At 37.0% G+C, this 18,384-nt stretch overlaps 1 protein-coding gene across 2 annotated transcripts in view; it reads left to right on the top strand.

The window, feature by feature from the left end:
• The window catches only part of LOC127850204 (serine-rich adhesin for platelets-like), a 58,095-nt gene that overhangs the window by 19,490 nt on the left and 20,221 nt on the right, over nucleotides 1-18,384 (top strand). For both annotated transcript variants that reach the window (XM_052383058.1, XM_052383059.1), the window contains 2 exons: nucleotides 11,354-15,034; nucleotides 17,800-17,884. In XM_052383058.1, coding sequence (XP_052239018.1) covers nucleotides 11,366-15,034; nucleotides 17,800-17,884 — 3,754 coding nt within the window. In that variant the 5' untranslated portion in view covers nucleotides 11,354-11,365. The remainder of the gene's footprint in view (nucleotides 1-11,353; nucleotides 15,035-17,799; nucleotides 17,885-18,384) is intronic.

Consider the following 18,384-nt stretch of genomic DNA (forward strand, 5'->3'; position numbering starts at 1 on the left):
CATGCCGGGTTAAAAACTAGGTCACGGGGTCACTTGGTGCGTTTTAAACATTGAGCATCATCAGGTGTCCGCTGTTTTTTATGAAGACAACATGCAAAATACTCTGTGTCAATGCGGCATGTGGGGGTATTCGTCACATCTGTGACAAAGCTCTAGTTAGATTTCACAGCTATTACAAGGATTTTATAGTACATGTATTTTGTTGTTTAATTGTAATATTGTAAAAAAACAACAAAACAATTGTATTAGAAATGGGATAACAAATATTTTAAATACAGGCAACTGACAGTTTTAGTTTGTCTGCTGATCTCTCCCTCTGCATACATGTAGCTGTGCTCATTTGAGTCGCGTTATGAGAAAACTGGGCATAATGCATGTGCGTAAAGTGTCATCTCAGATTAGCCTGTGCAGTCTGCACAGGCTAATCAGGGACAACACTTTGTGATTTTATGGTATTTTTCGTTTACAGGAAGTCCCTTTTTACCGAAAAATCTTGTAAAAGCCGAAAGTTTTGTCCCTGATTAGCCTGTGCGGACTGCACAGGCTAATCTGGGATGACACTTTACGCACATGCATTATGCCCAGTTTTTGCAGAAAGCGGCTCATTTATGGATTGACGATAAGTTTTGCTCTCATGGATAGCAATCAAAATGCAAAGCAGACTGTTAAGTTGTGAAATGGCAATTTATACAGGAAATTGGTGCAAACATGAAAGCAATTAGTTGGTGTATACATTGCGTAATTTGTTAAACCACAACTCTAACAAAGAGCAAGTCTAATGCAAGGACCAAACTTGCTGAAAGGAGGGGCAAGATGGAAGGGGGGGGGGGGGGGCGGGCTTAAGGTATTAAATGTATGCTTTGTGTATGAAAATGAAAAATGTTTTTGAGCATTTTAATGATGAACACATGTTTAATGTAATAATTAGTGAAATTATCTTGTGGCTGCTACCTGCTTCATGTTATGCACTTCACTACTACCACTTTTTGTTGCTGCTTTTTCAGAGGTTACGTAGTGAAAACAGCAAATTTGAGTAAATTAATAATTAAGAAAGTTGCATTTAAAAATATGTTTAGTATTATTATACCCCCACAAACGAAGTTTAGGGGGGTATATAGGAGTGAACTTGTCGGTCGGTCGGTTGGTCGGTCTGTCGGTCTGTCTGTCGGTCCGTATTAAGTGTCCGCTCTCTAATTCAAGTAGTTTTCATCCGATCTTCACCAAACTTGGTCAGAACTTGTATCTACATGATGTCTAGGCCAAGTTCGAACATGGGCCTTGATGGGTCAAAAACTAGGTCACCGGGTCACTTAGTGCGTTTTAAACATTCATCATGTTGTCTGCTCTCTAATTCAAGTAGTTTTCATCCGATCTTCACCAAACTTGGTCAGTAGTTGTATCTAGATGATCTTAAGGCCAAGTTCAAACATGGGCCTTGCCGGGTTAAAAACAAGGTCACAGGGTCACTTAGTGCGTTTTAAACATTCAGCATGTTTTCCGCTCTCTAATTCAAGTAGTTTTCATCCGATCTTCACCAAACTTGGTCAGAAGTTGTATCTACATGATCTTAAGGCCAAGTTCGAATATGGGCCTTGCCGGGTCAAAAACTAGGTCACAGGGTAACTTAGTAAGTTTTTTAACATTCAGCATGGTGTCCTCTCTCTTATTCAAGTAGTTTTCATCCGATCTTCACCAAACTTGGTCAGAAGTTTTATCTAGATGATCTGAAGGCCAAGTTCGAACATGGACCATGCCAGATCAAAAACTAGGTCACAGGGTCACTTAGTACGTTTTACACATTGAGCATGGTGTCCGCTCTCTATTTCAAGTAAATTGAATCCGATCTTCACCACACTTGGTCAGAAGTTGTAACTAGATGATGTGTAGGTCAAGTTCGAACATGGGCCATGCCGGGTCAAAAACTAGGTCACGGGTTCACTTAGTGTGTTTTAAACCTCACCATGTTGTCTGCTCTCTAATTCAAGTAGTTTTTATCCAATCTTCACCAAAATTGGTCAGAAGTTGTATCTTGATAATGTCTAGGGCAAGTTTGAATATGGGTCATGCCGGGTCAAAAACAAGGTCACGGGGTCACTTAGTGCGTTTTAAATATCACAATGTTGTCCGCTCTCTAATTCAAGTAGTTTTCATCCAATCTTCACCAAACTTGGTCAGAAGTTGTATCTAGATGATGTCTGAAGTTTGAACATGGGCCATTCCGGACTAGGTCACGGGGTCACTTAGTGCGTTTCTTAACATTCAGCATGGTGTCCGCTCTCTAATTCAAGTAGTTTACATCAGATCTTCACCAAACTTGGTCAGAAGTTTATGGAGATGATCTAAAGGCTAAGTTAGAACATGGTCATTTTTGGGTCAAAAACTAGGTCAAGGGGTCACTTAGTGCGTTTTAAAAATTGAGCATGGTGTCCGCTGTTTTTTGTAAAGACGACATGCAAAATATTCTGTGTCAATGCGGCATGTGGGGGTATTCGTCACGTCTGTGACAAAGCACTAGTTTAGTATAAAAAGTCTCTTATTTCAAGCAGTATTGGTTGACAACAGTACAAGATACTGTGATTAAAATTAATGCATTAACAGTAATTAAGGGAAAAAAACATGTCATTCATTCATTAAAGAATCTTGCTTTGTTTTCATTTTATTTCTATTTACATGTGTATGTTAATCAAATAACAATAAATTAAGAACATTTATTATAAGGCTTGCTCTTTGTTTGCTTTGCTCAAGAGACTGTTCATTTTGCTCCCATTTAATAGTAAATTGCCTGATGCATGGGTTGTAAATGAACTTACAGTATGATAGCATGAAAACTCATTGTAGTGTGCTGCAGTGCGATAGCATGAAAACTCATTGTAGTGTGCTGCAGTGCTATTGCTATTCTTACAAAGTGCTTTTTTGTCTGGCAGATGTTATTATAATAATAATTAACATTTCTGTAACTGCCACTGTGTGGGAACTTGGTTATTATGAGCAGAAAATAACTCAGTCCACAGGGGCTTACTTTATTTTATCAAGTGGAGATCTGTTATGCCTGACAAGCTTTTCTCCTGTCATCAGCATTACTGGTATCATATGTTTAAAATGTTCCCAGGGGGTCATTTATTGTTCTAGTACTGAACAATTAGCAGGTTTGAAATTTAGTGAAGTCAAGTAAAAGTAAAGTGAATGTTAATTTAATTGTCATTTGCGCAATGAAAGTTCCAGTCAGTTGTTGATGGTTCTAAACTCTTTACAGTGAAGTACATGATTTTTTTTTCATGCCTAGCTATTTCAAGCCGTAGAGACAGCTGGAGTGTCAATCCACAAAAAATCTGCAAAGTTAATGGTTATGCTATAAAAAAATAAGTTGTTGATATAATTATGGCAGTCCGGTCAGTAACGTGTAAAATTATGTGTACTGATTAATTGCTTTTGTAATATTTTAGCTTGCCCAGAACAAATATGAGTTGGTTAACAGGCCACCATGGTATCACAGAAATGCTGCTAAAACTCAAAAGGAACCAACATGTTTCCATTTTCATGCTGTAAACAGAATTAGAAAGTAAGCAAAAGTGATTCTTATTTAAACCTTATACTGGCACAGTTCCATACCCATGAAAAGTGTGTGTTTGTTTTTTCCTGCAAGAAAGTTTCCCACTTTGCAATTCTTGTGTGTTCATGCAAGGGAAAGGGCTAGTGGTTCTAGAAGTGGTTTGAGAGATGATGTCACATTTCTTAGCTCTCTCAATGGTCTTTATTTCCTCCATAATTAGAGTGATAGCTGCTACTACTCCATAGAGATTTAAGAACCATTGCATGTTACTTGTGCTTTTTCAGGAGTATAAAGACAATGTTCAGGTTTTGGATTATATTTCTGTAGTATTGTGAGTGTGAGTGGAATTGTGACATTCTGGTTTCAGTTTGAAATTTATTAAAGTTGGCATTTTTGGTACAATGATTTTTATGCCCCCCTTCGAAGAAGAAGGGGTATATTGCTTTGCACATGTCGGTCTGTGGGTCGGTCTGTCGGTCGGTCCGTCCACCAGGTGGTTTCCGGATGATAACTCAAGAACGCTTAGGCCTAGGATCATGAAACTTCATAGGTAGATAGATCATGACTTGCAGATGACCCCTATTGATTTTCAGGTCACTAGGTCAAAGGTCAAGGTCATGATGACCCGAAATAGTAAAATGGTTTCCGGATGATAACTCAAGAACGCATATGCCTAGGATCATGAAACTTCATATGTAGATTGATCATGACTTGCAGATGACCCCTATTGATTTTGAGGTCACTAAGTCAAAGGTCAAGGTCACGGTGACCCTAAATAGTAAAATGGTTTCCGGATGATAACTCAAGAACGCATACGCCTAGGATCATGAAACTTAATAGGTAGATAGATCATGACTTGCAGATGACCCATATTGATTTTGAGGTCACTAGGTCAAAGGTCAAGGTCACGGTAATCCGAAATAGTAAAATGGTTTCCGGATGATAACTCAAGAACACATATGCCTAGGATCATGAAACTTCATGGGTAGATTGATCATGACTTGCAGATGACCCCTATTGATTTTTGAGGTCACTAGGTCAAAGGTCAAGGTCACGGTGACCCGAAATGGTTAAATGGTTTTCGGATGATAACTCAAGAAGGCTTACGCCTAGGATCATGAAACTTAATAGGTAGATAGATCATGACTTGCAGATGACCCCTATTGATTTTCAGGTCACTAGGTCAAAGGTCAAGGTCACGGTGACCCGAAACAGTTAAATTGTTTCCAGATGATAACTCAAGAACGCTTTTGCCTAGGATCATGACACTTCATAGGTACATTGATCATGACTTGCAGATGACCCCTATTGATTTTCAGGTCACTAGGTCAAAGGTCAAGGTCACAGTGACAAAAAACGTATTCACACAATGGCTGCCACTACAACAGACAGCCCATATGGGGGGCATGCATGTTTTACAAACAGCCCTTGTTTAAAGGATGATTTTGTTTCAGGATGTGGGATTTTCTGGTGAAAAAGAAAATATTTTGAGTGGTTTTTGTTTGATTTTTTTTAATATAAACATTTGAAGCTCATCATAAAAATATTGTCTGAACTGTTAATGCTATTTTAATAGAAACCATGTAGTTAATGAGTCATGACAGCCATTTACAGAATAAAAATGAGAATGTAAAAAAAATATTTAAAGGTAAGACGTAAATTTGCTCTCAAGATGTTCATGTAATGCCAGAATTTAGAAGTACATATAAATTATAGTATTGTTCTCATTAGACAGTTAAATATGGTTTTATGATGCTGCTCTTAGTAATTGTTCTTCATAATGTAAGAACTTTTCCATGTATAGGGAGTGGTGAACAGAAGTTATTTCTGGTTATACTCTGTTGCTTGTTTTTTATTGTAAATTTTCAGATTTGCAACGCACTTTGTACTATACATTGCATTTTTGTTCATGGTATATTATTCGCTTGAATTTATGTGTAAGAATTGTAGTCTATTTTGCTACAATTTTATAATGTTTAACTCTTTCAATATTTATACAGTATCAAATTCAAATTGATCTGTGGCCATCAACATAAATAAACTCGATAAAGCTCGAATGATTTGTTTATCTTTCATTAATTGATTGTTATTTCTTGAATTTGGATATCATGATTAAACATCACGCCCTTCTTAAGTGCTTGTTTAATGGACTGGAAACCATTGGATTGTGCACATGTTAAAATGACCACAAGCTATTAAAATGAACCCAAAATAATGGGTTTAATTGGTATCAAAGATAAACAATTAGCCCAAAGGTCAATGAAAATGGGCAAGATAAAAGTTATGGTTCATGCTGTTGACCAGTAGTTTAGACTGTCTTATTATTTTTGAGGGAAAATTGATGTGAGAAATTCATTTACTTAAATATTTATGGTTAGACTGATGTGCAGAAATCTGGACTTCTTCAATATTTTTATTGAGAAAAAAGAACTACTGGAGTTAAGGTTAGCATTGCATGCATATTTGATTATTGATTATAGTTTTTACAATAGCTTTTTTTTAAAGTTTTTATACCAATGCATCAGCTGACCGGTCTTGCCTTAAAACTGTGAGGTAGACGAAAAATACTTGTTATACACATCAACTCAAAATACTGCAGTCTTAGTAAGTTTGTTTTATCTGTATTTGGCAAACTGTTTGATTGTATATAGAATTTAGAAATATAAAAATAGAGACATTGATGATGACCCAAATTTTTGAAGGTAGATAATTTGCTTGATTTTTGTTATACATGCACAAAATGCCCCAAAATGCCTTAAGATAAGTCGATTCATATATCACCAACAATCTAGATATGTATATAGATTTTCTTAAAATGAGCCATTGTTATGTTTATTTAAAGTGAAATTGATAGGCAAGTTATCTAATGCATTTAACTGAAAACCACTAAATTTCCCTCAAACTGTAGAATCTGGTGTTTTATCTGTTGTTGGAACATTATTTATGGAAGCAACCATCTTTATCATCTCATCATGCTTTTGGCTGGGAATAAAAAAGCATTCTTGCAAGGAAGGCATGGCTGAGGAAGAAGATTGCTTTATTTCTGTGCAGAGATGGAGATTTTTGATAGAATGCATACAATAGGGAAACTGTTCAAAAGACCACTTTTGGCGATATTCTGGTAAAACATACATGTACATGGTTAGGAAATTTTCTGAATCAACTATTTGAGAAGAATAACAACAATGTCAGATTGTTGTTTGCAGCCAGTATACAGTTTTAGCTGACCCTTACAATGTTAAACCATTTCACATTTTTAAAGCAAAGGGCAAGTTTTTAATAGTTATGATGTTAAAAATAAACTACCATGGTTTGGAAATTTTAAATTTTAGTAAATCTTTGACACACACATGCTTTCTAATACTAATACTTTAAAATTGATGAAGAGTGTTTTTAACACACAGGTAGTTTTGACTCAATAGTGAAGGTGAAGTAGACGAACTTAGTGTTTTTATTTATAAAAATGTATATATTTTAAATACGCCCAGGAAAATTTGATTGCAAATTTTAGGCAGTTGTTTAAGAAAATAATTATATACCTTTGACATTTGGATTGATGCAGAATTTTTATCCTTAAATTTGACAAAAAAACATTTTAACATTGTTTTACAAAAAGGCAATACATTTTTATCTGCCACTTGAAATTATCAGATTTCTTTAAAATATTTTGTCATTATCCCACCAAAATAGCTGATTGAGAGAGATTCCTTGCCATGCTTTGGACTGCAATAAACACCATCACAGGTTGAGACAGCTGATGGATACAATAAGCAGTTTGTAGCCCTCTGGTGCAGGATTTTGCTGGTATCTCTCTTGATGAAACAAGTCTGGTGGTTTTATGGCAAATTGTGCTTTGCAGGGATATTGCATAAGAAGAAGCTTAAAAGTTATCTATATGAATGAGATATTTTAGTGAAAAGTAAGTCTAAGGAATCAAATGAAATTTCTAGGGAAAGTAAAATGAGACTTTGACCTGAAGTCAAATATATCACATAAGAATTGCTTATGATTATGAATCATTACAATATATTAACTTACATTGTAGTTGTTATCAGATTTAATATCTGAAGGTCATTCTAAGGTTGGAAGTCTGCAATTAGATTTTCTTATGCTCCTCAAACCTGGGAGACAGTATTCTGCTTGTGTTTTCATCCGTCCTTGTGTGTATGTGATTGTGTGTGTTTAAACTTGTTTGGACTGGAACTTCTTCATTAATCAGGCTGTTTACATGTCTTACACAACACCTGGGGCCGGTTTAATGAAAAACTACAACACCCGACTGTAGTCGCGCGACTGTGTGGTCGACCGACGCTCGTCGGCTGCCAACTGACCACTCGTCGCGTTCAAGGAGCAAGTTGCCCTGACTGTGGTCGCACGACGGTGTGGTCAGTCATTTTGCACGGGTTTTGGATGCCTACAAAGCGTCAAGCGACGAGCAGTCAAGCGACGAGCAGTCGTGGTGTGAGGGGTGGACTGCGGTCGCTTGACAGTATGTCGAACAACGCGCGGTCGACTGACGATCGTCGCTCTCCATTTAACCCGGTTATCGTCGCACGACGATTATTCGCTGGTACAACCATACTTACTCGACCATGGTCGCTCTCATTAAACCGGGCCCAGCTCCCATGACTCGCTAGTCAAGGTCACACTTACAGGTCAAAAGGTCAATTACAGGTATGATAGTGTGCCTGAACTTATTTTCATTGTTAACAATATAATTTTAAAGTAAATTTCCATAAATCATAATTTCATGGTGAAAGAGTTGTGTTCATTGCTCAGAGTTCAAGGTCATACCTACACATCTTTATGTTCCACATATTATAAGTGTGGAGTTTTCATGCTGGGCACAACAGTCATGTCCCAACTCAAAGGTCAATGTCATACTTACAGGTTAAATGTCAAATATGGGCATATTAGAGCTTGTCTGGACTTGTACTTCATTGTCTATGAAGCAATTTTAAACTTACTGTCTACAAATGCCAACCCCATTGAGATATCATGATTTAAACAGCATAAATGTCTGGCTCATAGTCAAGGTCACTGTTACATGTACCTACAGGTCAAAGGTGAAATATGGGCAGTGTACCTAGGAGTGTGTGCCAGCATTGCCGACTTAACACTGTGATTCATTATTGTTGACTCAGAACACTGTGATTCATTCAGTTTTTGCTTTACGTCTAAGCTTGGGTTTAAGGAGTGAAGATGCTTTTAAAAAAACTATTCTGTAATTTATATATAAGTTATAATAATAACAAGTATTTTATTAAAAGTTCATAAGTCTGTCCTGCTAGGTCTGTTTGATGTGCTGAACTGCAAAGCCAAGGACCACAGGTTCCCTCTGCATCCCTGCATCATGACATTTGTGGGCATTGGCCATGTTATCCTCACCTTACTCTTGTCTGGTAGTGCAGTTGTTGTCAGTTACTGGCATACATATGTGCGAATATTACTGGTAAACCAGCTGTTTCAGTTGTTAACCAAGTTAAAGGACAATGATGTCTTTAAGGCATCACTAATGCACTCAATTTGTATAAATACTTAAGATCTATCAATTCCTTTTTTCTAAATTAACAGGTTAAAAAAACAATTAGCAAAAGACCAATAAAATATCTAAAGTGCTGAGCCCAGTGATAAGGCTATTTTTGTCAATAGTGTTGTGTTTGTCATCTCTTTCACTGTAACCAATCTGATTGGGGTTAATGTCTTAGCTTGATATTGGACCAAATTTCTCCAAATAAACAATAACTTCCTGCAAGCCACATTCACTTTGTAGATAAGATTGATTGAGTTGTGGTATTATATGGGTCTGCAGTTCAAATGTATTAAAATATTTGAATGTCTATTGAACTTGAGTCCAGCATGTTTTACACAATGCTAACACAATGATGTTTCACTGTTTGATAAGGGTTCTTCTGGTAAGAAACTAAAAAGAAAAGGTTTGGTTCGTGGGTTTTCTTCATTTTGCGCATGAAAATTACACATATGATCATGAGTGTTATATAATATGTTAGATAAAATTGGCGTTTCACAGTTTTGTTGCTGTATCTCATTTGATAATGATAAATGCATATAATATACGAAATGAAGTGGGGAGTCACGAATGCTGGCTCAGAAGTGTGCAATAATGTTATGAGTATTGTGAGATTAAAAAATGCAAACAAATGGTGAACTGTACATTGTGAGATCATGAATTATCTTCCATTTCAATGATTTAACACATAACACACACATATCCTTAGAATACATGTTTGTGATTTAAATTGCAAGTGCACAAATAGCTGTTATAATTCCTTCACAACTTAAAGGCCAATAAGGTTAAGAGCCTGTTAAACTTAAGATGTAAATACTATAAATATTGTATGGAACGGAGAAATGGAATAAATTACTTCATATTAACAATTGTGACAGTATAAACCCATTGTTTTAATTGTTGTTATTTTTGTTTTTACATAAAAAAACCTTTAACAACTGTTTGCTTTTGTGGTTGTTATGGTTTTTAGCAACTGGGCATATGAAGAGTATAATATCATTTCTAAAGCATCAAAAGCACCTAAAAATGTGTCTCTTTAAGAACTGCTGAATAAAGATTGATATACACTGTAAGATGACATTAATTGTGATAAGGGCCAAATGTTTATTGAACCCAATGTAGTCAAGATTGGATACAATTCAGTGATATGTCTTTTGGCCAATAGTGTGTCCTATAAATGATAAGTAAAACAAATTCTGTATAGCTGTTATAATTGGGCTTGAACAATTATTGGATTTGATGTTCAGTTACAGTAATTTAGGTAATTTTGCGTAACCAATTATTTGTGGTTTAACTGAAAAAATGGCTTACTGCGATGTTTATCGAAATGGAAAGCCGATTCAAATCCGTTCTGAATCTGATCCTTCATTTTATTGCTGTTTAAATCTGGGAGATTTTTGTGCGGATTTTAACAGTTTTATAGCCGATTTGTGTATGTTGTGTGTTTCTATCCTAATGAACAGTTGCATTTGCAGTTCATATCAATAGATTTAATCTTCTGGAGTTTAAATCGGTGGTTGTAAAATATATTGCTGTTTGCTTTTGTGATTTAAATTTGCAAAATAATTTATGAGATGTGTGCTTTGTAGTTTTTGTTAGTCAAAGTTTTGTTTGTGCTCAATCAGATGTGGATTGATTTTCATTAGTATGAAGCAATATGCTTTTACGAAAACTTATAATTAATGCAAGTTGTTTCAAATGTTTTCAACAAAACCTGTGGGGTTGTTTTAAAATTCTGATACAAATTGGGTTGTGTACTTTTTTTTGTGTATGAAAGCACGTTGACATTTCTGCAATGAAATTGTTTTTATTGTGTAAGAAAATTGATTTTAATATTTTAAAAGTGTCTAAATCATTTCTTAAAACATTCCACATTCTGATATCTCACAAGGAAAATAAATCTGTTAAAATAAGTAAATTAAGCTTTTATCTTAGCAAAGAAAACTGCATGATTAGACATATTCTTTTAGGGGATGACAATGGTCAGGGCTAAAAATGTTAGTGTAGCGAAAGGTTCTTTTTAATGTCAGAATTATAGTATTTTTTTATATATTTTATGAGGTGAAAAAAGAAAAAGCTGGAGCCAAATAGAGATTTCTGTAACCACCTTTGCTGATTTGCAGGGTTTTACTAATTTGCTGAATCACAGAGCATCTTTATGGCTTTTATTTACAAACAGACAATTGTGCGATTCTGTTATAAAATAGCCAGTCTTTTAAAAAAACACAAAACAACCTGAATATATTACACAATTCTCTCTCCTCTATTTTCAGAAAAGTGTCTAAATGGTCAGTGAAGCAGAGAGCACCACCCCTGTGATGTCATCGGCGTGCGTTGATTTCTCCCAGCATGCCTGGAAGAAAGACCTATGCGTCAACTGTCAGCAACCGCGTAACAAGCACCCGGTTGATTCAAATGCGGCTGAAACAAACGACACAGGTCAGAAGACTGGACTTTCAGCAGACATCGGCTCAGATTCGCCTAAACCTGCAAAGAGGAATTCAATTATGGCAAAGTCATGGACTGGGAATCTGGAAGGTGAAAATGAGGATGACAAGTGGAATTCCATGTGTTTGCCAGACCCCTCTCAGCCTAATAAGCGTTTTAGTGATGTTGATCAGAGATTAGTCAAGCCTTTCCGAGATATGGATGGAAAAGTTCAAATTTCAGAACATAGTTACGAGGAAATTCACGATAAAAAATCAGATGAAAAAACAAATTCAACTGCTAGTGCGAATGTGAGTTCCAGAAAGAATGATACTATTACTGTTGATGCTCAGAAAACAAATATTTCTATTAACGCCGAAGACAGATTGTCGGCACTGGTTAAAGATAATGTCAAGATGCAGAGCAACAAAAATTTGCCTTCTAGGTCAAGGTCATCATCGAGGGAAAATTCACCAGTTCCAGGTATAAAACCAAAAATCTCTGACAAACCTTTTGTTGGTGAGAAAAAGACCAAAGGAGATAGTTCAAATTCTGAAAGTTCTATGCAAAATGATGATAATGAGAGGAAGAAAAAGTTAAACAAAAGTAGAAAATCAATCAGTTTTGTTACTGATGACCCGGCTGTAATAGGTGAAGACGGTGGCTTGGATAATTTGTATTCTGATCATGAGGATGATGCACCTGAAAGTGGAACTAATATTAAAGAAAAGATAGAATTTTCAGAGACAGAAAAAGAATGGGCTTTACAGTCACTGAAAAACACACTTTGGAACAGTGAACATATAAATGATGAAAGCAAGAAGAAAAAACATACACAGGAATTCGAAGACCTTAAAGTCGAGAGTCCCAAAAAGCCAGAAAGGAGTGCAAAGGAAGGTGTTGTTGATTCTCATCATGAGGGACATAATTTTGGGACTTTCCCGCTCAGAACAAAATCAGAAAAGACCGTCATGGATAACATGTTTTCAAGCAACAGGTTATCAACTCTAAGCGAGTCTTCTGAAAGTGTTCTTACGGAAGAAGACAAATATGAAAGTGTTTTGAGGTTTCTAGGTGCAGATAAACTAGAGAAGCTTGATTTTAATTATAGTCCAAGGCATAAAAGTGCGACAGGTGGTACAGAAGGTGCTGATTATACTGAAGCCAGTTACGATGATCCTTGGTGTGACAAGTTTGGTTTTGGAATGGATTCCGAAATGAACTTATTGGACGAAATCAAAGGGGAGATAGATCTAGACGCAAGTGGGGCTGGCTTTGCCTTGGTAGAGATGTTAAATGATGTGCTAGCAAAGTACGGAACTGGTCCAGGGAGTGAAACAGACTCTGTCAAGAACTTTGAAGGATTGGATGCAGAAAAGCCAGGACAAAGCGCAGATAAAGCAGCAAAACGAGATGGAAGAGAGATGTCTGCGGATTTCGAAGCAAAAATGGTTCATCTTGCAGAAAATATACGAAAACATAGGGCAAAAGGCAGAGCACCTAGACCTCCAAGTCAACCACCAGAACCCCCTTCAGATGCAGCCACAAAGTCCCCAGCAAAACAGGCTGAGCTGAGGGCTGCTCAGAGCAAGGAACCGACATTCAAGATGGTTCCTTTGGGAAAAGTAATAGGGACCACGCCACTTGAGGCACAGGCTAAAGCCGACCTTAAGGCAGCCCATGGGGGTCTTAGGTCAGAATTGTCTAGCACTAGCTCAAGTAATAGTTCGGATATTGTTGATGTGTCAAAGGGGAAGGCCGATAAACAGGCGAAAAAGTCTGGCGGGATCGGTGGCTTCTTTAGCAGGATTTTTGGAAAGGGGAAGGACCCTGATTCTGATGTGTCAGGAAGTAGTGAGGGTCTAGCCTCAAATCCTTGGACCATGTCAGATCCGTACATTGAAAATGATGGTGCTTCTAACCATAGTGATACTCCAGAAAGTGAAGTGGTACCTATAAAGGGAGGAAATCAAAAGGAAAGAAAAATGTCAAATTCTTCCCCACAGATGAAGGCAAAAATAGCACCAAATAGGCCAATTAGCCCAAAACCAAAAGAAATGACATCTGAGAATATTCAAAAGGATGACATATCCAATCACAGTCAATCACAAAAAGTTAGTGACCAGTCTGAATCTTACAGTGACCATAACAATACAAAGGAACAAACATTTCCAATAAAAAATGAATCCAAATTGAAGCTTGAACCTGTGAAACAGCTCTCACCCACAAAAGACAAGGAACCTGCCAAAGCCACCAGTCCAAAGGCAAAAGAAGCTCCCCCATTGCCAACCAACCCTCCTAGGGACTTGTCGGACCATGGGATGGTCCCTAAACCCAGAACCCGGCCACCCCCAGAATCTGTTGCCCCAAGGTCACGACCCCGCACCAGGGAGCTGCCAGACGGTCGCCCAAGGGACACGCCTAATGTCCCTCCCCCTAAACCTCCTGTGGCTGTTAAACCACGGCCTGTTTCTACAACTATCAAACCGCCTGAAAAGCCTGAAAGAAGTCATACTAGTGCCACTGGTGACTCGAACGTCCAGGCAAACAGTATGATGCAGTCTCAATCTGATGCCCATTCGTCAGAGAATTTGCTAAACACTGAAGATTCTCAGAAGAAGGCGGATACAAATGTAGATCCAAAGGTTCTTAGAAAACGGGCCAAGTCCCCTAAAAGGATTGTTGCCCCTATAGCACCAGGTAGAGCTTCAATGCCCAATATTCTTACTCACTCGAACACTTCATTGGCTTCCACCACATCTGAGGTCAGCATTCAAAGTCTGCCAGCTGGGCATGGGGATAATAAATCTGAGGGAGTAAAGAGTCTTCCCTTTGCAAGGGAGCTTGAGCAGAAATTACAAAAGGAAATTGTTGCGACTGAAACCAGAAAGATGAGTGTACCGCCTCCTCCACCCACTGGTGTTAAGCATCCTTCGTTGGAGAAATCGAAATCTTTGCCAGTGGATAAACAAAAAGCAGGATTGCCTGACAAATCAAAATCTTTACCCGCTGATCGCAAACAATCTGTGAATGAAAATTCAGTTTCTTCTGGAGTGGCAGCTAAAGACATTGAGCAAAGTAGAAGAAGCTCAAAAGACGACCCTAAAACCAGTCCACCAAATACTGAGGACAAGTCTAAAATACTGACTAATCAAGTGTCTGCTTCATCATCATCGTCATCATCATCCACTATTTCACCATCATCATCATCTACTTCTACTGCTGTATCAAACACATCAGCTGCCAACACAACTAAGAGTGCCATAGCAGATGCAGACCAAATGATGTCTGCAAACAATGTCCCACCCTCAACACAACAGGGGGAGATAATTTTATTACCAGAAAAGATTGAGCTTCCCAGACCAGTCAGCAACAGCCGGAAAAGCTTTCTGGGAAAACTTAACCGTAATAAAAACAAGCCACCTGCCCCACCATCGGTAAAGAGGACGAAATCGATCACCGAGACGTCGTTGTTAGGGGACCACCACTTGAAAAAGATTGACCTGAAGGACATCTCTGCCCCAGTGGTAAACATTTATTTTATTTTTATGCCCCCGGATCGAATGATCGGGGGTATATTGTTTTTGGCCTGTCTGTCTGTCTGTCATTGTGTGTGTCTGTCACTAAACTTTAACCTTGGTCATAACTTTTGCAATATTGAAGATAGCAACTTGATTATTTGGCATGCATATTATGTATCTCATGGAGCTGCACATTTTTAGTGATGAAAGGTCAAGGTCATCCTTTAAGGTCAAAGGTCAAAAATACATGTATGGCTTCAAAGCGGCGCAGTAGGGGGCATTGTGTTTTACAAACACAGCTCTTGTTTTTATGCCCCCGAAGGAGGGCATACAGTGATCGTCCGTCACACTTTGCATTTAGGTTTCGAAAAATGCTCATAACTTCTATGTCGCTTCAGATAACAATTTCATATTTGGCATGCATGTGTATATGGACAAGGCCTTTCCATACGCACACAAATTTTGACCTCTGTGACCTTGACCCTGAACTTAGGGTCTGTGTTTAGGTTTAGAAATCTGCGTTAAGGTTTCGGAAAAAAAGCTCATAACTTCTATCAAGCGTTTATAGGGGGCATAAGTCATCCTATGGTGACAGCTCTTGTTTATCTAAAAATCGCAAGCATATTAAGGTTATTCAAGTTAATCTAGGGCTCTTAAGGTTTTATTAATCATCATGTAATATATACATCTATAGCATGCTTCTCTGATAGTTCTTAAACTGTTTGTACCTCTCTTAATTTCTAGAGTTCTCTATCAAACTGTGTAAATAAAATTACTTTTATAATGAAATTATTCTGGTTCTAAACTCTGCCTAATTTGATGTAGCACTTAATCTGTTTTACTTCTTGAGGTTAACCAATCCATGGTTTACATTGCCTAGCTTCTATGAACAAACTATTCACTACAGTCTACATTACGTAAAAAATATATGTACAAATTTGTGTGGCCTAACAGAAAAGTTGAAAGTATGATATTTTGGTTTAAAGAAACTTTTTTAACAGGATTAGCATATTTATTAATCTCAAGTTTACCTTTTTTTGTTTCAAATCTAGATAATAATTGTTTCTGTTAAAATTACCAATATTTGTTTTTAGCCGGATTTTTTTCGAAAAAATCTCGGCTTATAGATTGATGTTGTCGGGCGGGCGGGCGGGGTGGCGGGGTGGCGGGGTGGCGGCGTGCTCGAAAATGTTAAAGTTCTTATTTCATGGTATAACTTTGGTATGCTTGGACCTAGAGTCTTCAAACTTGACATGAAGGTTGGCCAGGATTAACAGATGACCACTGGTCATTTCAAGGTCATTCATTTGAAGGTCAAGGTCACTGTGACCTTCAATATAAAAAATGTTAAAGTTGTTATAACTTTGGTATGCTTGGACCTAGAGTCTTGAAACTTGACAAGAAGGTTGGCCATAACTAGTTAGTAACCACTGGTCATTTCAAGGTCATTCATTTGAAGGTCAAGGTCACTGTGACCTTGAATGTAAAAATGTTAAAGTTCTTATTTCATGGTATAACTTTGGTATGCTTGGACCTAGAGTCTTCAAACTTGACATGAAGGTTGGCCAGGATTAACAGATGACCACTGGTCATTTCAAGGTCATTCATTTGAAGGTGAAGGTCACTGTGACCTTCAATATAAAAATGTTAAAGTTGTTATAACTTTGGTATGCTTGGACCTAGAGTCTTGAAACTTGACATGAAGGTTGGCCAGAACTAGTAAGTAACCACTGGACATTTCAAGGTCATTCATTTGAAGGTCAAGGTCACTGTGACCTTGAATGTAAAAATGTTAAAGTTGTTATAACTTTGGTATGCTTGGACCTAGAGTCTTGAAACTTGACATGAAGGTTGGCCAGAACTAGTAAGTAACCACTGGACATTTCAAGGTCATTCATTTGAAGGTCAAGGTCACTGTGACCTTGAATGTAAAAATGTTAAAGTTCTTATTTCATGTTATAACTTTGGTATGCTTGTACCTAGAGTCTTCAAACTTGAAATAAAGATTGGCCAGTACTAGAAGATGACCACTGGTCATTTCAATGTCATTCATTTGAAGGTCAAGGTCACTGTGACCTTAAATGTTAAAATGTTAAAATTGTTATAACTTTGGTATGCTTGGACATAGAGTCTTCAAACTTGACATGAAGGTTTGCAAGCACACTTAGATGACCACTGGTCATTTCAAGGTCATTCATTCTAAGGTCAAGGTCACTGCTAGAACTGGTGTGATAGAAACCTTTTGGAGTGATCATAAAGCTGTCTGGATTTCTGTGTAGGTATGTGAAAGCAAAACAATAAATAGTATTATTTCATCTAAGTTTATTTTCTTACATTTGATAATGAAATTGATGGAAACTTCAAACAATATGTTACTAATTTGCTAATAAAAAAATTGAGATCAAACTTTCCTAATTGTCAATTCAAGTTCATATTTGTGACCTTAAATGTTATTGTTGTTCATGTATATGCATGCATTCAAAACATAACACAAGGTTTGCTCATGCCTTGAAAAGTACTTACATTTCATTTTGACCTTTGAACAATATTTCAGTAATTTAAGTATTGCATTGACAAAAAAACGAAAGGTACTTTCCTGTCATTTAAATAAAAAATCCGGCTTCAATGCGGTCATCTCCGACCGCGGAACTCTTGTTGTATTTTATAACTTACAAAATAAAAAAATGATGATTTGTTTACCCAGAACATTTACATGTCTAATTATTTGCTATTAGTCATATTTACCTCACAAATGAATCTTAATTTTGCAGCTGATCACAGATATGACATCAAACAAGGTGGTCCACCGACGCAACACTATATCAGTGGGACCAGACGACAATTCATTTTTATCAGGTATGGATTTGGATGTTTAGCACGCGCATAGTTGTTCACATTTTTATATTAGGCAAATATACTTACCTGTATAAGACACTTACATGGTACTCTATTTTGCCAATCATTTCTTCATTCATTCCATAGTTATTTTGAAAATACATTAATACAAAAGAATATGTTCTATAAAAGCATGATCAACATCTGATTCAAATGACTAAATCACAGTAAAAAAATGATGTCATTACATAGCGTGTGACAACTTTAATTCTTTAGTGCTGAAATAAAGCGCAGTTAAGGTTATACCATGGAGAATTATTTTGAAAATGCATGCAGCATTGCTCCAGATAGGATTTGAATGTGGCAGGGTGTGGATTGGCCAAGTGGGCACTTCAGTGTGTTTGATCACATAATCACTGTGGCATATTTTTAATAAAGCATGTGTTACATATGGGATTTTTTTTAATTATTTGTATATTTTCATTTAAGAAATCATTTCAAATATTAATAGAACTATAGTT

The sequence above is a fragment of the Dreissena polymorpha genome, chromosome 11 (genome assembly GCF_020536995.1).
Source record: "Dreissena polymorpha isolate Duluth1 chromosome 11, UMN_Dpol_1.0, whole genome shotgun sequence".
Classification (NCBI taxonomy): domain Eukaryota; kingdom Metazoa; phylum Mollusca; class Bivalvia; order Myida; family Dreissenidae; genus Dreissena; species Dreissena polymorpha.